Source organism: Gobius niger (genome assembly GCF_951799975.1).
Source record: "Gobius niger genome assembly, chromosome: 21".
In the NCBI taxonomy this organism is placed as follows: Eukaryota; Metazoa; Chordata; class Actinopteri; order Gobiiformes; family Gobiidae; genus Gobius; species Gobius niger.
Genome location: NC_136872.1, coordinates 19,866,086 through 19,889,353, shown reverse-complemented (window position 1 = coordinate 19,889,353; position 23,268 = coordinate 19,866,086). Strand labels below are relative to the sequence as shown.

Below are 23,268 nucleotides of genomic sequence, written 5' to 3'. Positions count from 1 at the left end.
GTCGATCAAAAACAACAACAAGAATGCGACTGTGTTGTTTTGAATATGAAATGGCTGCTTCAAAGAATAAATAGAAAGAAGGTTAGAAGGTTGGTTAGTTTCAGTAAAGCCAGTCTATATGATCTGACTTGTTGCCTCCATGTGCCACTCCTACATTAATTTCTTTGACTTTTTGAGCTATATTTAGCCTTGTTTACATTAATTTGTCCGTCCGTTAACGCTGTAATTGCTTGTCAGTAATTACAGCGATAGCAACCAGGCAACGTACGCAAACATATCCTCGCCTGTCATCGCATTTTGATCTAAAAGTTACAAAAGACCTCGCTGGGGGCGTGCTTTCGAAACCGTTTTTCAACCACCAGAAAGACCAAAACCACAATAAAATAACAAGCGCTTTGGACCCCGTCTGTCAGAGTAGGAATTAAAAAGAAATTTGTAAAGACTTCAAAGAACAGCTCCTAAATCTTTGAGTTCTTTTCAAATAAGGCGTGTGGCAGATTTCTATTGAAGGTGATTGTAAAGCTTTAGATGTCTCAAGTCAAGTCAGAATAAGTGCGTAATGTGGGTAGAAATATATTAGTGCTTTGTGTTTTGGACTTGACAGACCAAGTATCTAAATCCACCTGTAAGTTTTGCCAGTGCAAGTAGATCCACTATTACAAGCTGTGTAAAAACGAATCTAATCTTTAGTTCAGCTTTACCCAAATCTAAAAGCTTGTTGAACAAAGCGTCAAAATAGCGACAAGAACAAGAAGAAAACAAGGGTTTAAATGAAACAAAAAAGTGGCAAAAATGTGACAACCTCACAATAAAAAAGCCACAAAAAATCAACCAAAGAGTAACAAAGGTGTAAGAAAAAGCGATGAATAAGTTACCAAAATATAACGAAAAAGTGACAAAAATGTGACAAAAAAGCAATGAAGAAGTGACAAAAATATACCAAAAATATGACGAAAAAATTATGAAAATATGACAAAAAAGTGACAAAAAAGCAATGAAGAAGTGACAAAAATATGCCGAAAAATTATGAAAATGTGACGAAAAAGTGACAAAAATGTGAACAAAAAGCGATGAAAAAGTGAGAAAAATCAAACACTAAAATTACGAAAAAGTGAGAAAAAAAAGACAACAAAAATATGCCAAAAAAATTATGAAAATGTGACGAAAAAGTGACAAAAAAGCAATGAAGAAGTGACAAAATATGATTTAAAAATTACGAAAATGTGACAAAAAAGTGACAAAAATGTGACCAAAAAGTGATGAAAAAGTGAGAAAAATCAAACGCAAAAATTACGAAAAAGTGAAAAAAAAAAGAGAAAAGAAAATATGAACATCAACAACGAGAGGAAAAAGATCAGTTTAGAGATCAGCTTTGTAGGTCTTTCAAATGAGGTGAGGTGCGCCAGATGAGAAGCCCTTAGATTTGGGTAAAGTCACCCGGTTATGGCGGGTAGTAAGAGGTGAACAATTGCATTCTCAGTTAGCAAGTTGTAAAAGCTGCTTTATTTAGAAACACGAGGCAAACAACACATTTTTCTTATGGAAATCATCACGCTTTTCTCAAAAATCATGCAGCCCTAACCTTAGATTTGAAGTGCACCACATTTGGGACTTTTTCCAAATCAGAAATGCAGATGACTCCAGTAAATGGAAGTCTCTGTCTTAATAATAATAAACTTCATATAGACAACATTATACTCCTATTGTCCACCGGCTTTCTAGTTTCTGGCAAAGCGAATTTTCCTCATATGGCTACAAAGTTGTCTGCTAATTCCCCCGTCCGAGTTTTAGTACGTCTGATCAAAAGGCGGAGGTTGGTGCCTTGAGGAATGATTTTGATCTTTAAAACGTAATCCCAACCTAATGCGCGTCGTAAAAATAGTTGAACGGAAGCCCAGGCTAAAAATGAAAGGTTTGAGAAGTCGATATGACACAGATCTGCTTTGTTCGGGCCTTTTGAAAGGACTCTTGGACACCTTATTGCTGATATTTCACTTTTTATGACTTGAAATAGCAGGTTGGAAGCGATTTGAGCGCTGAAATGACTTGACCGGTGAAGCTATCTGGGTTAAAAAAAAGTGTCCAGAAGAAAGAGAGGCTGAACCGCTGAGGTGGACGGGGCGTTTAGAGCTCTTTAGGAGGTTAATGTTTGACTGCGATCGCGGCGATACTGGGGCTTGTGTTTTTATGACTTTGATGGATCATTCAGACCCGTCGCTGCCCCCTTCAGGCCGCCGACCTCTGACCTTTGCCATTGTCGGCGACGCACACGGGATCTAATGGCTTCCAGATTCTCTCACACAAGAAGCAGGTGGATGTATGAGCATATTTACTCGGCATCTACTTGGCTGTTCGCTAAAAACTGGTGCTCCACTTTATATATCGCCTATTGATTGCATTTTTCAGTGCACAAATTGACTCCACTACAAAATAACTTCTTGCTAATGGCTGGCAGCTCTTGTTTTCATCCTTGTTCTTTGAGTTTTCTTTATTAGCAAACCTTTCAAGCAACATTTCAGCAGTTTGATGTGCTCCATTTCGGGGTCAGAAGTCGAGTACTCCACGCTGAGCTCCTTTCTCCGTGCATTGTGGGCTGCAGGTCCTTGATGTCGCCGACAGCGGGGTGTGAAGCGACGGCTTGTTTTCTCGGATCAAGTGCGGTTTGAAGGGTTTTACCGCGGCTCAAGGCGATAAAAGGTGTTCGCCGTTAAGAGCGGGTTACTCTGTGGCGGATTTGGCAAAGGGTCCACTGCAGTCGGCGCTGTGGGTGGCCATTTAGAGATATTTACTCTCGTACTTTTGAACGACTTTGTATTTTTTACAAGTTTTTCTGCTGTTCTATGACAAAGATGACGCCTTAGTTGAAGTTTATTATAATCTGCAAGCAAACGCCACCAAGTCATCTAAACTTTATTGGGTAATATTGGTTGAAGCGTCTTGCCATGTCACATTGCCATGCTTGCCAGGTAAAGAACAACCTTCAATTGGCATTAAATCCATACTGTCTGACCAAATAAACAGTTCCCACCTGGATATAACTACTTAAAGGAACAGCCCACCATTTTTCCATACTGAGATATGTTCTTGCCTGAGCTTAGACGAGTTGATGTGTACCTGTCTGGTCTTTGTGCGTGCCCTCAGTCACGCAAAATGACCAAAAATATATAAGCATTTGGCCTCTCCCAATGTATTCCTATAGCTCCAAACGGGGGTGAAGTTGGAAGATACCACGCTATCACTTTAATACTTGTCTAAGCTCAGGTAAGAACATATCTCAGTATGTAAAAACTGTAGCCTGTCCCTTATGACCTGGGGTTGCTGCAGTTCAGGTCTAGGTTCAGCAACGAAAGAATAAGATCAGCGGAACATCCTGAATGACCAGGTTATTCCATCAATGGATTTCTTCTTCCCTGATGGCAAGGGCATATTCCAAGACGACAATGCCAGGATTCATCGGGCTCAAAGAGTGGTTCAGGGATTCCTCTTCTTCTTCTTCTTCTTCTTCTTCTTCTTCTTCTTCTTCTTCTTCTTCTTCTTCTTCTTCTTCTTCTTCTTCTTCTTCTGCTTCTTCTGCTTCTTCTGCTTCTTCTGCTTCTTCTTCTTCTGCTTCTTCTGCTTCTTCTGCTTCTGCTTCTGCTTCTGCTTCTGCTTCTGCTTCTTCTGCTTCTTCTGCTTCTTCTGCTTCTTCTTCTGCTTCTTCTGCTTCTTCTTCTGCTTCTTCTGCTTCTTCTTCTGCTTCTTCTGCTTCTTCTGCTTCTTCTTCTTCTTCTTCTGCTTCTTCTTCTTCTGCGTCTTCTTCTTCTGCTTCTTCTTATTCTGCTTCTTCTTCTTCTGCTTCTTCTTCTTCTTCTTCTTCTGCTTCTTCTTCTTCTGCTTCTTCTTCTTCTGCTTCTTCTTCTTCTGCTTCTTCTTCTTCTGCTTCTTCTTCTTCTGCTTCTTCTTCTTCTGCTTCTTCTTCTGCTTCTTCTGCTTCTTCTTCTGCTTCTTCTTCTGCTTCAATCTGCTTCTTCTGCTTCTTCTGCTTCTGCTTCTTCTGCTTCTTCTGCTTCTTCTGCTTCTTCTTCTTCTGCTTCTTCTTCTTCTGCTTCTTCTTCTTCTGCTTCTTCTTCTTCTTCCGCTTCTTCTTCTTCTTTTTCGTCAATGCAAGATCTTTGGTAAATGGTCAACTTATATAGCTTATATATTTGTACCTTCATTAAAGGGGCTAGATGCAAGTTAGCCATTTTAAACTCACTACTGCCACCTCAGATCATACATGTAACTGCACCTTATATATATAGCTCATCCATGACGGCACTTAGGACCCGAATTAACACCGTTTTGTGTTTTGTGGTGAACAGGTCTGGGCTCAGTCTACACATTAGGACATTGTTGAAACTTGTAGGGGGAGGAAAATACTTAATTTTAACATTTTTAAACTCCATATAGTCCCTTTAAGCACTCAAAGCACTTTACTGCAAGGAACCACTCATTCACACAAAGAAGAATTAAAATATGACCTGCTGAACTAGATTGACATTAATTTCAGAACATATTGGTAGAAGTCTTATCTACAGGGTTTGCAGTTTTTTTGTTTGTTTTACATAATAACCCCGTGGAGACTAGATTTTTTGTATCTCAAATTTTCATTTTACTGCCTAAATGGTTGCTGTCCTCACGATTTGTTGGTTGCGTGCACTAACTGCAGACATACTGTAGATTATCTCTTGAAAGCATCTCATCTTTAGGACATTTTTCAGTCTGTACATCTCACGAAAGCCAATGAGGATCACCGCGAGGGGGATTTTTCAATCAAAATCTTAAATGTTTGGTCTCTTCCTGGGAGTGCACACAGTGAAAATATACGAGCGAGAACTGTGGGGGCGAGGGGGAGCCGCATGCCTCAAATAATTACCTAAAATATGCTGAAAAACAAGCAGAAGAAGCCACTGAGTCAGGCCGCTGTATGTGCATGTGTTGAAAGCTCCCGGCACTGCGTCGTGTTAGATCTGGGTTTTTTAATTTGGGGTGAAACGAGCGGCTTGTTCTTCTCGATATGAAACTTTGTGCTTGTGTTTTTAAGGTTATTGGATAAGGACCACCAGTGAGGAAGGCGCTACTCTGCCTGTGACTCTTTGGCTAATTGAAGAGGAGAGGTCTGTCGCAGTGGAAGCATCTTGAAGTTATTGCGGTTCGGTCGTTGCTTAAGTGGCTGATGACAGCAGAATGAAACGCAAAACAAGAACTGAATCCCCTGACAACTCCTCAGTGTTGTCCATAAACACTTGCATGATTTATACAAAGAGTAATTGGAGAGTTGTGAGCTTCCCTTCAAGATGTTTTTAATGAATATTTTTGGGGTACGAGAAAAAATAGATGTCTAAATGCGATGCACACGACCAGAGAATGGACGACCGATATATCAATTAGCCGATCCAGCCCAGATAAAAGCCGATATCTCCAGGAACCAAAAGTGATAGACTTAACGATTTTGCATCGGAAAGATCGAAGTCAGGGCTCCCACAACCTAATAGGCCTCAGGGGAACAGAGAAACATCGCAATGAAAATTGGTTAGCTACAATTTGGCTAAAGTTTGTTAGTTTCACTAAACCTCAGTCAATATGGATTTTGAAGCACAGAATCTGGACAATTCGATCGCTGAGCTAGTTTTGACCTCTGCAATTGTGTTTTTGATCGCTACACAAAAGGCTGCAGGTACCAACAGCATGCTAATGCTAACGGAAGCTAATCAAAGCTGAAACTATGATTGAGTCACCTAAAGTAATGAAATAAAATTGGCCACTGCTGTAGAATTATAGACCAGACATTTGGAAAAATCGGCCCAAAATATCGGTCAAAATTATTGGCTGAGCATATCGTCATCGGCCAATTAAACTCCTCAAAAAACGGCATCGACCTTAGAAAAACCCCTCTCGGCGACCTCTACCCGCAACTGCTGAGCCAATGCCTGGAGCCAGAAGCTAGACTGCTAGACTTGCTTAGAAATAAAGGGTTGACTGAGGCCCTGTCCACATGAAGTCGAGTTCAGGACTAAACACAAAAATATTTTATAAATCCAGCATATGATCCACTTAAACGGACACTTTCTAGGTCCCAGAGGGGAAAGATCTGAAAACCCCGTTTACGTGGCTCCATTGTTGCAGTCTCAACTTTTCCTCGGGCGATGACATCACAGCGCCAGTGTTGTGTCTGTTATCCATGAGCAACTGACCCATACAACAATTTTTTTACTCTGCTCCTCTGCTCCACCACGATTCACAGGTGACAAGGAGGAAAACACAGCAGATTTAGCCTCCAATCAGGCTGTGTTTTCGGACTGACAGTGAAAGTCCAGTCACTGACAGTGTTTCTGCTTTAGCCCCGTGAGATCTGCAGAATAAGTTCAACCTCCTCGTGTCGTCTGTAGTAGATCGTACGAGATCCACGAAGCAGCTTTATATTTGCGGCACTGGTACTGTTTACTGCACATGCGCCATCTACAGTCTGTTGCCTCCACATCTCTTCCTCCTTCGTTCAGCATTCTTGCTTCTCACAGGACAAGCTACAAACTTTATTCATCCCACTGTGAGTTAAACACTGTCTGTGCCCTGAGAAAAAGAGAATGTTCCCGCTCTTGCCGTTACATTGCTGTTGCTGATACTCCCAATGTTATAGCATAAGTTTCCTTTCACACCTCCAATAGCTACTAGTACTACATTTTCATAGCCTAATTATATTTTCTCTGTCAGCTAAACCCATAATTAAAAAGACATCAGTTCATTCATCCCAGTGGCAAAATCCTGTGTGCTTTGGAGGCTGCCCTGCGCTTCACGCGGAGGTCCGGCGTTAAAAGCAGCGTCTGTCCAAAAGCATAGACTGTAAGGATGGTCCAAACTGCGGCAGGACGAAGCCGCGAGAGGTAAACACACCAGGGAAGTGTAGAAGTCCAAAAAACACAGAGCGACATTCCTCTTCCTCCTGAAACAAATGCTCAGTGTGAACAGAGAGCAGCAGAGGTGAAGAGTCACCTCACGACAGGGTTTTCCACCAAAGTATTGAATTTACAGCTTCTGTGTCACTGACCCACGGCCTACAAGAGCGGACGGTCCGTCTGCTCACACTCTTCTTTAGTATTATTCTATTTACCGAGAGACAGTTAGTGCTAGATCCAGGTGTTTATGATTGATACAAGGCAGTTCAGAGTTGCTGCCAAAAGTCCAGCTTGTTTTGGCTCGTGCTGAACTGCTGCATATTGTGCTAGTGTTGCATAAATTTGTTGTTGACAAGGAGACTTTTTATCTCTACTCATTAAAAATAAAAGCCTTTCATAAGAATCTATGCTGATTTTGAGTAGATTTGGACTGTCTTCAAAGAAATTACCAATGGAACAAGCATTTTTTTCTTACCTAAGACTTTTTTGTCTCAATTCAAGTTAATTTCTCTGCATAACATTTTGGTTTAGACTGTTGCCAGCGATACAAAACATGCTCCTGATAACAAGTAAGTCAAAGAATGGATTTGGATGAGGACTCTCATATTTAGCTGACTTAAGTCGACATTTGACCTTTATTTCCCATTGAGATTTAGGGTATTTTTTACAGGGGAATCCCACAGGGGAACCTATTGTACATGATTTTAGTGGTAGGGGAAACCAGAGTACCCGGAGGAAACCTACACAGACATGGAGACAACATCCAAACTCCACACTGAAAAGCCCTGTTCAGGTGGGAATCGAACCCGGGACCTTCTTAATGTGAATGAAAGCGCTGACCGTTTTTGTTGTTGTTGTATTTTTAACCCCTTAACTCCCACCTGAACCAAGCACATTTTCTCCAGCTTTACCCCAATCCAAAAGCTTCTGGAAAAAAGGTGTGAAAATAGCAACAAAACTGACGATAACAAGGATGAAAATGTGAAAAAAGTGAGAAAAAATTGATGAAAAAGTGACAAAAAATGTACAAAAAAATGTAAAAAAAAATGTACAAAAAAATTAAAAAAATGGGAAAAAAATTGAGAAAAAAGTTGACGAAAAATTGAGAAAAAATGGACGAAAAATGGACAAAAAAGTTATAAGAATTTGACAAAAAAATGCGAATAATTTGACGAAAAAGTGACAAAAAAGTGACAAAAAATGGACAAAAAAATCTAAAAAATTTACGAAAAAGTCACACAAAAAAGTCACAAAAATTTGACAAAAATGAGATGACTGCCCAACAAAAAAAGTGATGAAACAGTATCTGATGGTCTTACCTTTCAAATAAGGTGTTACACTGGCCTACAGGATTTGGGTAAAGCTGAACAGGAGAAAATGCTCTCGGTTCAGGCGGGAATTAAGAGGTTAAACTATAAGAATCTCTGTCATCAAATAGAGACTTGTATTTTATTCCTATTTATTGTGTGAATTGCCACGTGGTGTGGCTTTAAAGCAGGACTAAGTAACTCTTGCCCCAAAGGCCATAAGCGCAACTGCAGGTGTTGTAGCAAGTTGCAACTTTTTAACTTATTAATTGTCTTGGAGAGTAAATACTACACGAAAGGGCGAAGGGAGAGAGGGATATTGTACAACCAGTTATGCAAAGGAAATATTTTTTTTCACTCAAACTTGGCTGTAAATACTGTTTTAAGTGGTGCTAGCATGCAGTTAGCTTTGCCCGTTAGCCTGTTAGCTTCTTCTTCGTGATTCCATTAGTGTGTATTGGTGGCTCCGGTCCGGTGTCAGTCAAGTTGGAAGTGTGGTTTTCTGACCAGAGACACCAGGGGCAGATGAAAGACCTCCCAATCATCCCATTACCACTTGTATTACCCCCAGAGGGTTTTTCAAAGGATTTTTTAAGGTAAACAAGATACTTAGTACTGCTTTAAGGACAACAAATCTTAGTCCAACCCTCCTCAAAATCAGCATAAACACTCTTAATTCAAGTACCTTTTTAAGAGTGTTTCAGTTGAGTTCAAAAGGCAGTTAAAAAGTATGCTTAATCATTGCTAGACATTAGAGATCTTCCTTCGTCATTGTGGTCGGCTAAAATTAGATGCTCTTGATCCAGTCAGCTGCTTACAGGCTGCTGCAAGTCCATGTTTTTCACAAGAGCTTTGTGAGTCATTCCAGACTAATATGACCTTATTAATGTTATTTATATGTTTTTGCACATGCGTGTTTTACCAGGTTGTAGTATTAACGAACAACTCCTGACTCCCACTGTGAAAAGTATTTGCAGTTTGTAGTTTTGAGCAGCTTGTCAAGTTTATTCATTTGTATTAGAAAGATTATTTTTTTTACTTCACCTCAATGCACAAATATTGCCCCTTTTTGGAAACCAGTGCAATGGAGAAGGTCATGAAATACCTGTGGAGTTTATTCTGATCACAGGTGTGACTCGGGACAGTGGCCCCTCCAGGCGCCTCCCGCGGCCCGTGGCGGCGGTCGAAGCTTCTGCTGTTGTGGCTTTCCGCTCGGAGCGTGGGACACTTCTTTCTTCTTTCGGGGACGCTCCCCTCCTCCCGCCGCGATAAAGAGCTCCTTGTCTGGACGTGGGTGTATTGGCGGACCCCGGGGCAAAGGCTGACAGGGGCCGGTGCGGCGGCGGTTATATGAGAGTGAGGCAGGGCCGGCGGGGACTTATCTATTCATGGGTTTCCAACATTGTGGGCACTTCTATCTTTGGGTGGACACCGGCGGGAGAGAAAAGGAGGCTTTGTGGGACCTGAAATGTGCTCCTCCTGGGCTGGGCAGGCGGCCGTTTCCCAAGGTGTGGCTGCGTTTGGAGAAAGCCACGAAACTTGAGAAGAGAATTTTGGACATAGTTTTAGTTGTTCCTTATTCTTTTTTTGATCCCATAAACAAATCAGCTAAGTTTGCTTTCATTGTTTTGGATTTAACCTCTTAACTCCCACCTGAACCAAGCACAGTTTCTCCAGTTTGACTTGACCGAAATCTAAAAGATTCTTGAGAAAAGTGTCAAAATAGTAAAAAAAAACAAAACAAGAGGAAAACGAGGATGAAAACGCAACAAACGTGATGAAAAAAGTGATGAAAAAGTGACAAAAAAGCGATAAAAGAGCAACAGATAACCTGCAAAAAAAGTGATGAAAATGTGGCAAAATTGCGACAAAAATGGCAATGAAAGAGCAAGAGAAAAGGTTGAAAAAGCAACAAAAACGTGATGATGAAAAAGTGACAGAAGAGCCACAGAAAAGTAATGAAAGACCAACAAGAATGTCAAAAGAAAGTGATGAAAATGTGGCAAAAATGACCAAAAAAAGCCACAAAAGAACAACAGAAAAAGTTGAAAACGCAACAAAAAAGTGCCAAAAAAGGGATGAAAAAGAGACAAAAGCGCCACAGAAAAGTAATGAAAGACCAACAGAAAAATAGCAAAAACAATGTGATGAAAACGTGGCAAAAATGTGACGAAAAAGATCCATTTAGATCAGTTTAGTAGGTCTTAGCTTTCAAATGTGGCGTTACACTGGCCTGTAGGCGGTAACCTTTATTTGCTGATACGAAGATCAGAGAGAAAATGCACTTCGTGAAGGTGGGGGTTAACCCCTTAACGCCTGAATTTATTTCCAATTATATAAAATAATATATTATCAGTGCTTTCAAGCTGATGCTAAATTAAGTGGAGTCTTGCAGGAAGTGGTTTGTCGTGACTCGTGAATTAACGACACAGCGTTAAGGGGTTAAGCGATTAATGACATAAAATCCAAAAGACACACTTTGTTGCAGGTGTTTAATATTTTGCATTTCAATGTAATCTTAAAGGGACTATACAGAGTTTAAAAATGTTAAAAAATAAGTATTTTCCTCACCCTACAGGTTCCACCAATATCCTAATGTGTAGAATGAGCTCAGACCACAACTGCCTCTAAAATCCTGCACTGTCACTCAAAAAGGTGTCACTTAATATAGAAGCTGCAGTTGCGCGTAAGACCTGAGGTGGCAGTAGTGAGTTTAAAATGACCAACTTGCATCTCGTCTATTCAAAGCTGCAAATGGCTCGTGAAGACTGTCCACTTTGTTGCTGTGTCACAGGATAAACTATACTTTAGTAAAACCTCATACTGGGCAGTTGTTGGCTCAGTTCTGTCGTAGTTTGTTCTGGCAGCCGTTCATTTCCAAACTCACTCGCGGCTTTGCTCTTATGTTCGGGACGTGAACAGAAGTGCACAATAGCAGAGGGGTGTTGTGTTGTTCTCCCTCCCCCAGGGGTGTTGTCCCGTTGAGAGATGGGCACAGACAGTGGGGGGGCAGACCGGGCTCACAAAGCATGAAGCAACCTGTCGGGACAATGACGGCTTCATCAACTAGTTGTTAAAGTGTCATAGTCATAGTTACCTCTATGGCCGTGCAATTAATGGAAATTCAATTACGATTTCGATTATTAAATGTTGTAATCTGTAAAGCACTCTGTGAAACCTTTCTCCAGTTCAGCTTTACCCAAATCTAAAAGCTTCTCGACTGGAGCTCACAGCCTACAGGCCTGTGTAACGCCTCATTTGAAAGCCAAGACCTGCAAAACTGATCTAATCTTTGTTGTTGCTGCTTTTATTTATCACGATTTCTAAGCGTTTTTTGTTGTTCTTTTGTAGTTTTTAGTTGCTTTTTCATCCTCATTTTTAGATGCTTTTTTCAAGAAGCTTTTAAATTTGGGTAAAGCCAAACTAGAAAGTGCTGGGTTCAGGGGGGGATTGGGAGGTTAAGAGACTCAGGTAGTGTTTCTATTAAGTTTTTCAGGAAATAAATATAGATAAATAGAAGAATAGTTAGTTTTAATGATGTATTTTCAGCAAAAGCTTTGACTTTTACAGTATTTCAGCTACATTTTCAACATAACACGCTACTGAATACTGAATAATGACGATAAGATGCTCATTTTGGGGGTACTCGGAATATAAAAGAAGGCCTCAAGGGGTACATGGAACCCCTGATCTAGAGAATCCAGAAGAACCCCTCACAGAAAGACCCTCTCAGTTTGGGGATAAAAACCTGAATCTTCTTGCCCTGAGACGAAGTGCTACTGTAGCCCGTCTAAGTCGTGCTGAAATCTCCAAACGACCTCCTTCAGACGTCGCTCCTTGTGTGAGCTCATTATGAAGCGTAGCCCACTTTTCTTCACATGACACACTTCTTCCAGCGCCGATCCTTCTCGTGATCCCGGGACATCTTCACTAAAACAAATGATCAACTGTTTCCCTCTCTTCTCCTCGGGCCAGCGGACGGCTTGCGGACTCGCACATGTGCTTTAAAACAACATCGAATTCCTGACATCTCCGCAGTCGACGGAATGAGCCAGCTTTTCCTCAACAGACTGCGTGCATTGGCTCGGATTTAATTCCTGCTCCTCTGCTCCCATGCGTTTGCGGTGCAGGCCACACGTGTATACAAACCTTTTTAAACTTTCCCAAAGCCGGTCCGTCCCAGAGTAGTCATTTTCTCAGGCACGACCTTTCGCTAATGTCAGGTTTTGAATGTTTAGCAACTGCCTCTCGAGCTAACAGATGTGTTGTTTTAGCCGGAGCTACATCTCCTGCAGTTTTATAGACGTTTGCCATGGCGTGTTTTCCACAACAACTATTATCCTGAAGTAATCTGATGCAGAGCCTGGTTGTTGTCAGGTGATGACGATGTGGTGTTTATGAGCCGCGAGCAACTTTGGGGATTCCCTTTTTTAAGGCGTTGAATTTGCTTCTAAAATCTGCATCTTTTTTTGTACTTTTTTGTTTCATTGTCATGGGAAAGACTGATTTGACTCACTATTTTTCTGTAGTGGACAGGGCTGAAACAACCACCGTATTTTCCGGACTATAACTCACACTTTTTCTCATAGTTTGGCTGGGGGTGCGACTTATACTCAGGTGCGACTTATATATCAAAATATATAGTTTCACATGTTGGCTATCTTCACACTGACGGCCGCTAGGGGGCGCTCCAGGCTTGTGTACCAGTATCTGCTACTCCTGCACGGTTGTACAATGATAAATAAAGGACTTACTGTATAACTGAAAATATAAAAAAAACTTCACGAGGGACTGACAAAAAGCTGCGGTTACTCTTACTTCAATGAAGAAAACCAAAAAGCTAATTGCGAGCTAAAAGCTAAAGCCACAGCTAGAGGAACGAGTTTGCAAATGGGTGCTGAACAACGTGCTGCCGGGAGAGGCTTGTCAACTGTGCAGTTACCAAGGCTGGAGCGACTTGTAATATGTGTTTTTTTCTTCTTCATTGTGCAATTTTTGGCTGGTGCGACTTCTCTGGGAAACAGCCTCAAATAGAGCAAAAATGACACAAAATGTAGTATTTTTGATCAGAAGCTACTTTGTTTTTAAAGTTAGGCTAGTTCTGGGTTCCATTTATATATAAAACAAAAAGTTCAGGTACTACTTGTAGGTCTTTGCATAGATATTTGCAAGGCGGAGTCACTTCCGGCATAACCGGCGGCCATCTTGCCACAGGGAAGCTTTCTGGCTCAAGTAAGTGAGTGATCAGCATGAACACAAATCCTCTCATCTTGCTGAAATCTTGACGGATTTACAAGCAGTTTGGTTTCTTACAACATGTTGATCATGTTCATGTGTATGCAGTGTCATAACTACATCTCTGACGTTTTTAACAAACCAAACCGTTTGAAAATTGGTAGAAAATTGAGCAAGTTATGGTTATTTAAAAAGTATGTGCACCATAAAACACAATGATATGAGTGAGCGAGCTCCCTGTGGCAAGATGGCCGCCGTGTGCGACGTCGACCTCCATTGGCCAGCAGCGCGGACGAGACATCTCGCCTTTATTATATGATATCTATGGGTCTTTGGACCTTGAGTCTGTAATAAAGTTGAATTGAATTGAATATTGAAAAAATTTAAGTAAATGGCCTGTTGGTCCCGGGACAGCATTAAAGGAAGTCACTTGTTGTTTAACCTCAAATAAATGATACAAATTTAAAGGAAATAGTCTTTTATGGAGTGAACGACATTGTTCTGTTTTCTGATTCTAGATGAGAAATATTTTAGTATCGGTATCCTCAGGTATCAGTATCGTAAACCAAGTAACATTAAAGTTCTGGTATCGGAAAAATTGTAGTAAGGATTTGTAGTGTTTTGTTAATATCATAAACATCTGTCTGTGTCTCGTCCAATTAGAAAGCAGAGTTAGCACTAAGCACCTCCTACAAACATTCACTTCAAGTTTACTCCATCAACATGTCCTCAAAGGATGTCACTTTAGATGTTTGTGGTAAAAATACAATTTCAATTCATGGACAACAAGAACTGAAGCTCCAACAAGGTTCTTCCTCGATTTTGGCCCCATCTGCAGAGGGACTCCCATCAGCCCTGGGTCTGTCCAGTGGATCTCTCCTTCTGTGGTTCTCCCCGAGGTTTCTCTTTTCTCTCACTGGGGTTTTAAGTTTTTCTTTGCAGTATAAGAGAGTCTAAGGACAAGGAAGTGAAGTCCTGAAGCCATACTGTTTGAGAAACACTGGACTAGAGCCATCTTTCTCATATTATGCTGCCTGTAATCCCACTTCAGGCCTCTGGGTGGAGTAAAGGCTCACTGCAGCCCTTATTTCCTAACAGGGTATGCAAGTTTTTTTTAGGCTTGCACCCTTAAAAGCAAAGTATTCCCGTTAAAGAGAGCTTTGTCGTCCGGTTTGTCAGGTGACGGCTGAGCGTTGACAACGACCTAACATTTGGGGATTCCCATGTTTTTAAATGCCACGAATTTGCCCCGGTAAGGACTAAATTCAAAAGGGTGTGAGAGGTGTAGCGCACAGAAGGGGCATTATTCTCCCTCTGCACTGACCTCACCGCACGTCTGGAGGTCCCACAGCAGCAGCAGCAGCAGCGTGGGCACCGGCGTTGACTCACAAAACACATACAAGCAACTATATCGGTCAGCCTCCAGGGAAAGTGGGGCACATGTGAGATTGCACAGAGGCAGGGGAATAAGGTCGAGCGAGGCGGTGGCCATATTTGGTGTGGTTGCTTCGTTTTGGAGATTTTGAACTGGAGATTAGGTGTGAGGAGATGCATAGTTTGGGGATGATGCAACGCTGCCCCCTTCAGATGAGATAAGATACGAGTTTGCCAGGCGTTACTGTGGACTTCAGCTGTGGGACTCGGGTGGTGCTGTAGTTTTGCAGTCACAGGCTCGTATACTTGAACATTTGTGTGATCTTTATTTCATTCTTGTTTGACCAGATTCCCCAAAATGGTAAGACAAGTTTACCTATGAATAGGGCTGTCACGATAATTAGTTTATCTTGGGCTCGATATTTATCGTCGATACATTTATAGGCATTTCCCCCCCTGGTTTTTCTTTGTAGAACTGCTTTCCAACTGAAGCAAATTGAGTTACATTACATTTCATGTTTATTGCAGCTTGTGTGGTATTTTAGAATATGATTATGCACTTTTAGAACTAAGGGTATTGACAGAAAGGACAAGATTGTGGATACAAGCGGCCCAAATTAGTTTCTCTCGCAGGGTGTCTGGGCGCACTCTTCGAGATCGGGTGAGGAGCTCAGTTACCCGGGAGGAGCTCGGAGTAGAGTCGCTGCTTCTTCACGTCGAAAGGAGCAGCTGAGGTGGCTAGGGCATCTGTTCCGGATACCTCCTGGTCGCCTCCCGCGGGAGATGTTCCAGGAAGGCCCAGGACACGCTGGTGGGACTATGTCTCCGAGCTGGCCTGGTGTCGCCTCAGGGTCCCCCCAGAACAGCTGGAGGAGGTGGGCGTGGATCGGGAAGTCTGGGCATCTCTGCTGAGACAAATCTAAAAGTTTCTTGGGAAAAAAGTGTCGGAAAAGCAAACAAAAAAAAGCAATGAAAAATCAACAAAATACAGCAACAAAAAAACAATGAAAACACAACTGCCAAAAAAGAGACGAAAACAGAACAAAAAACGCTTCAAACACTTATTTTGTAGGTCTTAGCTTTCAAATGAGACGCTATAGTCTGTAAGCTGGGGAAAATGTCGAGATTAAGAGGTTAAACATTTACTAACTTCAAGTTCAATCATAGGCTTGTTTTGGTCCTAGTCTTTCTTTAAAGAGACTACATGCAAGTTGGCCATTTTATACTCATTACTGCCACCTCAGGTCTTGCGCATAACTGCAGTTTCTATATTAAGCTCCTGCATGACGGCCCATCGGACCCGGAGTAACAACTTTTTAAGTGACAGGATTTTAGAGGCAGTTGTGGTGAACAGGTCTGAGCTCATTTGACACCATAGGACTCCGTATTGTCCCTTTAAGTCTTGTTTTGACACAATTCGCTGAAAAACTTACTTAAAGGTTCTCAAACACTTCCTTATCGGAGAAGAGAAAAGTAAGCGTATCCAGTCAGACGACTCCACATGATGCAGGTTTGCCTAGGCTGCTTTTCCTCTTGCATTCGAAACACATTTAACGACAAAACCGACGTCACTCTCATAAGTCACATGAGACGGGGAGAGAATAAGCGAGTCTGTTGTTTACCGCACTTCAGACGAGAACTGCTGTCGCCTTTGGGTATCATAAAATCATGCATATGTTCAGGAGATAACCGTTAGGATTTTAACTTGATTTACAAAAAGGAACAAGCCAGGAACAAACAGAGGCGGACAAAGCCTTTTACATTTCTGCCACGGCGGATCGTAGGAGGTCGTCAAACTACTGCGTATTTGACTTAGCAAACCGGGCGTTTTGTTTATGAACATTAAGGACCTGCTAAAGTCTTTCCAGTCTGGAGTTTATTTATATACTCTAAAACCTCATTAGAGATAATTGAACATAAACATTGTGTCGAATGCGACGAGCTCCGCCCCGGGTTTTTGAGCAAAGGGCCATTTTTCTGCTTTTTTTGGACAACGGGCTGAAAATGTTCTACCACATTTCGCTCTTCCCTTTAACCTCTTACTCCCGTCTTAAAAGCAGTACTAAGTAACTTGTTTACCTTAATAAATCCTTTCCGTAGTCCCTCTGGGGGTAATACAAGTGTTCATGCTATGATTGGGGTGGTCTTTCATCTCCCCCTGGTGTCTCTGGCCAGAAAACTACAATTGCAGTTTTCCTGCACTGGGTCGGAGTCACCAATGTACACTAGTAGAATCACGTAGAAGAAGCTAACAGGCTAACGAGCAAAGCTAACTGCGGGCTAGCACCACTTAAACAGTATCTCCATTGTGTAATTGGATGTACAATATCCCTCTCTCCCTTTTTCTTTTCTGTCAGTGTAGTATTTACTCTCACAGACAATTAATGAGTAAAAAACACGACATGCTACAACACCTGCAGTGGCACTTATGGCCTCTAGGGGCAAGAGTTACTTAGTTCTGCTTTAGCCAAGTGCATTTTCCCCAGTTCAGCTTTGCCCAAATCTAAAAGTTTACAGCCTGTAGGTCAGTGCAACGCCTCATTTGAAAGCTAAGAGGTACAAAACTGACTATTGCTTTTTTTTTGCTCTTTTGTGGCTTTTTTGTTGCATATTCGTCACTTTTTTGTGGTGTTTTGTTGCGTTTTCATCCTCATTCTCGGCTCATTTTTGGTTGCTAATTTGACAATTTTTTCCACAAAGATTTTAGATTTGGGTAAAGTCAAACTGTAGAAAATGTGCTTGGTTCGGTTAAGAGGTGTTAAGCAGACTTTGTTTTTTTGATTCCTGCAGAGGTGAAAGGTCGAGAAAGGCTTTGGATCTGAGACCTGGAGAGACGGCCTCCATCTTGATCTTGATCTTGAACTGGATCTTGAACTGGGCACCCGCTTCAGAAAACACTGAGGGCTTTTACAGTACAAATACAGCAGGATATCTATCAACATGTGATATATCAAACCAGGTTTTTTTTTCTTTTGGCAGAAAGTGATCTTTATCCCTGAGCCTTGTTCAGTCACGTTAAGGAGAAAATGTCCCATTGAACTGTGACTCACTCATGACCCATTGGTACAGTATGGCTGCATGGCCCTTTGTTTCCAATTTGCTTTGAAGAGTAAAGTTCCCCTCATTCCTCTGTTTGATGGGTTGTTAGCAAATCTTAAGTAAATAAATCCGCACTGACAATACAAATGTTGTATTTGGACTTGAAATCGGCCCGTATTAACTGTTGTGGTGAGAAAATCGACCAAACTGAAGATATATTTTGACTTCCCTTATCAACACTCACTTGTAATACCCTGTAAAATATTCTCACCTCATCTTTTATTCCTTATCTCCAGATTGTGATGAAGCACCACACATTTAAAAAACTATCCCAGGAATGTTTTCACACCGTGAGCTGCTGCGCCGTGACCGGGGCAGGAATTTAGCAGCTTTATGTGGGACGATCGGTGCCTGTTTTTTTGGGGGAAGATGCACTTCTTTTTTTGCTGTTGCCGTGGGTTACCAGACAGAGTCCCGAAACTGCATCCGAAAGTGGGGTTTCAAAGGGAGTTCACTTGGCAGCGGGACAACCAGCTTTGACTGACTTCTTTATTATGAGATGCTAAGTACTTGTAGGCTAATAATAGGCGTTTGAGAAGCCATTTTTCTACACTTATGTAACTTTCATTCATATAATCCGCTCGTGCTTCTTTATCTGTTGCAGATTAGTGGAGCCTGTACCTACTGCTATGGTCATTACGCAGGTTTCAAGTCTTTTCCATGGCTTTTGGCTTTGATATTGTACAAGACATATTGCCCTCAGAATTTAACTCACAACTCCCTTAATAGTAGAAAATAGAAAACAGTTTCCTTATTTTTGGGCCGGTCCCCGTCTCAGAGCGTGGTGTCCTGCACTGATCAGCCCCTCCACCTCTTCGTCCTGCAGCTCCCTCCCTCCACAACGGTCTTTCACCATCTTCCTTGTTTCCTGCAGCTCCTCTTGTGGTCTCACATGGGTTTAGCTGATAATCTAGCATTTTGTTCATCTTTACAGAGGGGGTATTATGCTTTTTTCAATCACATAGCACCAGTCTATATCACACTACAATGATGACGAAACCTTCTGTTGGTCTGTAAATGCAGTAAATTAAAATAACTGCCTTGTATAAAATTGCTCTCTCAAAATGGCTGTAGTGAATGTCTTCAAATCGGCCTCTGTCTCTTTAAGAACCTCTGACCCTTTCAGACACGCCCCCTCCACACGCTGTCTGTGGCATCAGTGGGGAGGGGGTTCTGCTGAGGAGCAGTGGTTGGTTACTCGGCTGGTGGCGAAAGCTCGGAGGCGTCTCCAGGAGGTGGGGGCGTTCCTAGGAGGACTCAGGCAAACCTATCCCTAAAATGGCCGCCATCAGAGTTTTTACAGATTACTCAAAAATACGTGAATGTGCCAAGGCAACACTTCAGGCATGTTTGTTAATGAGGGAATGACATAATAACATGATGTAAAGCTTGAAAAAGTCGATTTTGCATAATACCCCCCCTTTAAAAAGCTGCTTTCTTCAGGACCATTTTGAACTCTCAAAGTAAACAAATACACCAAACCTTCACATAACCACAGCAAAGACGTATAAAAAGTATAAAACCATGCGGCGCTCCGAAACCCCAAATGCAGTCCAAATGCTTCCTGTTGTTATTCACCCAATTTCCCCCCAATTTTTTCCCTTTTTCCCCCAAACTTTCCCCCATTTTCCAGAATTTTTTCTCCTAATTTTGTTTCCAATTTTTTTTTTAACTTTTTTATATTTCCCCCCCAATTTTTCCCTATTTTCTCCCATTTCCCCACCTTTTCTTCAATTGTTTTCTGCATCCCTCCCCCATTTTTTGGCTTCTTTTTTTTTTCTCCCTCAAATTTTTCCCTATTTTTTCCCATTTTTCCTGCATTTTTTTTCCAAGTTCCAGAAATGTTTCCACATCTCTCGACATTGATCAACTCAATATTGTAAATCTGCTTATTTCCCACCTGTACTCTCAAGTTTCAATCTCCATTTTGAAAAGTGTCCCACCATCGACCGTGGCATTGAACTGGTCAGATCCGTTATAAACACTGTTGACATGATCTGCTCTGGTGTCGTAATGCCTTATCTCTGTGTGTGTTTCCTCAGATCGAGGACGGAGGGAAGGCCGCCCTGTGCGAGAAGCTGAGTGTGGGGGACGAGCTCATCAACATCAATGGGACAGTTCTCTACGGCAGCCGACAGGAGGCGCTCATTCTCATCAAAGGCTCCTACAGGGTGCTCAAGCTCACCGTGCGGAGGTAAATCATCTGCTTTACTCCATCGGCGGCAGAACAAAGCCTAGAGTTGTATTTTTCTTAGAGTAAAATGCTGATTTCTCCTTTGGGTTGTGCCAGTTGAAACAGCCTGAACAGGAAGTGGCTTTTCACCTTCAGGTGTCACACGAGGAAGCTGATAAAGTCCGTCTCGGCACATTGTGTGACGCTGACAACAAAACCAGATAAACTATGAATTTATGGCTTTCCTGTGCAGAGTTTTGTCCTCTTACATCAGGGCAAGTATTTATTACATTTGCACGACCCTGAAAATGTGCAAAGGAGCGGCAAGAGTTTTCTACCGAGTTTCAATCTGTGTTTCTTGGATTCTGTGGTGGAATAATTTGAGCCTGGAAGTGCCCGACTTATTTTTTAAGCTTATAATCCATCATCAGACCCGTTCTGTGCTCAAAGTGTGTTCATTACGGTGCTGTTGATTTGCTAGAAGGCCATAATTTGAAAGTGGAAGCTTGTTTTGATTGTGAATTCCCACTTCTACCTGATGAGGGCACTCCAGTTCAGTGTTTTCATGGAGATACATAGGCGTGTTTATCAGGCAGTGCTGAAATTGTAAACCACGCCATAAATCGAAACCGAAAGTCTGTTTTTTAATGAGTTATTCCCTCATCTGCCAGTAGGAGGAGCCCCTGTCAAAGTCTTATTTATTTATTTTTATTCATTGGTTTATTTTGGTCGAGACAGTGCATGTTAACGAACATACGTTTGTTGTTTGTTTGTTTATTTATTTATCAGGACAGTGTACAATTACATTATGCTCCAGAGCAAAGATGACCGTACCAGACTGTAGCTTCTCAGGCTAATTTCCATCTGTAGTCCTTAGGGGACAGTGTCCCCTAAGTTAATAAATCCGCACTGACAATACAAATGTTGTATTTGGACATGTGTCATATATACAGTGCAGTCAGGGGGTCATTCATCAATATCACATCCATAACAGATCACACTTGTTACATTTCATCATCATCATCATCACATGTAAAAGACACACAGCAATATTCTTACCCTTACGTAGGGATATACATTGTGTCATAAAAGTACATAAACATAATATACATTTTACTTACAATTTAACAACAGGATATAGAGCTAATGCTCGCAGCTCTGGTTTTCCATAAACCAGTCCTTATGGGTCTCATGCATGTAAACAAACAACAATTACCATCCGTCGTCCCTCATGCGCGCTCTCAAACACACTCTCATTCACCCTGGCATATTGTACATGTTTTTAGTAGTAGGGGAAACTAGTGTACCCAGAGGAAACCTACACAGACACGGGGAGAACATGCCAACTCCACACAGAAAGGCCCGGCCAGGTGGGAATCGAACCCAGGACCTTCTAGCTGTGAAGCACGAGCATCATTTGAAATCATAAAACGTAGAATATTAATACTGAGGCTTTTTTTATAAAGTTTCCCCAGGGCTGCAAGACCTAGACCAACACAAAAGTCAAATTAAAGTGGTGTAAAGTGTGGCTAAATAGTAATAAATGTATTAAAGTCTCTCATAAGTAGGATATGTCTTAGGATATGTCACTTAAAAACGTTTTGAGTAAATATGTTTAAACTCAGCTACCATTGCTTTTATCTCACACTGCCTAACCTGTACCTCTTTTGTTGGATGAAACTACCTCCGCTGTGTACTTTTGCATTGTGACATCTCTGGACAGCTGCCTGTCCCCTCCCACCTTAAGACAACACGCTCTCTGTCTGATCCCTAATGCTTTCGACACACGCTGACCCGCTTTCTCAGACGTACAGTGAACAGCGGACAGTGCACGCCGATGACCTGAGGAATGCGAGGTCTTCATGCGAGCAGCGGCGTATCGGTGTCTGGCATGTGTCTGGTCCGAGGGGATTTCCCATCGATAGTGTGTGTGTGTGTGTGTGTGTGTGTGTGTGTGTGTGTGTGTGCGTGTGTGCTTGTGTAGAAGACGTGGGCCGGCTGGTGCAAAATTAACTTTCCGAGACACACGGAGGGAGATAAAGTAGCTAATAGTTTTAATATTAACCAGATTTGTGTCAGGCTTAAGGTATTAAAGCTATTTCAGGGTTGTAAAGGTTCCTTTTTTTTGATGTTGCATTCTTGCGTGATGAGAGAGCCATTATTGGAGGACAAAATCTTTACCTTAATAAATCCTTTTCGTAGTCCCTGTGGGGGTAATACAAGTGTTTATGGGATGATTGGAGGGTCTTTCATCTCCCCCTGGTGTCTCTGGCCAGAAAACCACAGTTGCAACTTTCCTGCCTCTGGGTCGGAGTCACCAAAACACACTCATGGAATCACAAAGAAGAAGCTAACATGCTAACAGGCAAAGCTAACTGCGGGCTAGCGTTACTTTAAACAGTATTTACAGGCAAGTTTGAGTGAAAAAAAATATTTCCATTGTATAATTGGATGTACAATATCCCTCTGTCCCTTCGCCTTTCCTGTCAATGTAGTATTTGCTCTCCAAGACAATTAATAAGTTAAAAAAATCGCAACTTGCTGCGACACCTGCAGTTGCGCTTATGGCCTCTAGGGGCAAGAGTTACTTGGTACTGCTTTAAAGGTGGACATTGCTTTCCTATTCATGTTCAATGTAAGTCTGTAAGTAAATAGTTTGAAAGTGCCTGAACGTCCAGGCAGAGGCGGAGACTGTGTAGGTCACAGGGGCAGGTGCAGATTGTCTCCAGTTTGGCTTTACCCAAATCTAAAAGCTTCTCGAAAAAAGCATCAAAATACAAGGATGACAAAAACAAATTGACAATAAAGCAACAATAGCAAAATGTAAAAGCTACAAAAAAAGTGACAAAAATACAACAAAAAAGTGGGAAAAATACAATAAAAAAGTGACAAAAACACAACAAAAAAGTGACAAAAATACAACAAAAAAGTGACAAAAACACAACAAAAAAGTGACAAAAATACAACAAAAAAGTAGGAAAAATACAATAAAAAAGTGGGAAAAATACAACAAAAAAGTGACAAAAATACAACAAAAAAGTATGAAAAATGCAACAAAAAAGTGGGAAAAATACAATAAAAAAGTGGGAAAAATACAAGTTTTTGAAAATGAACAATATATAGATATAGATATAGCATCTGTGCTCGATTAGCTTTTGCAGATTTAGGT

The 23,268-nt window shown here is 41.5% G+C and overlaps 1 protein-coding gene across 1 annotated transcript in view; it reads left to right on the top strand.

Annotated features, from left to right (window-relative positions):
• Positions 1-23,268, top strand: part of shroom4 (shroom family member 4) — a gene marked incomplete at its 3' end in the record, with an annotated part of 114,019 nt that overhangs the window by 25,194 nt on the left and 65,557 nt on the right. Inside the window, exon 2 of the mRNA XM_079579860.1 lies at positions 19,969-20,120. Within this exon, the coding sequence (XP_079435986.1) occupies positions 19,969-20,120 (152 nt within the window). The remainder of the gene's footprint in view (positions 1-19,968; positions 20,121-23,268) is intronic.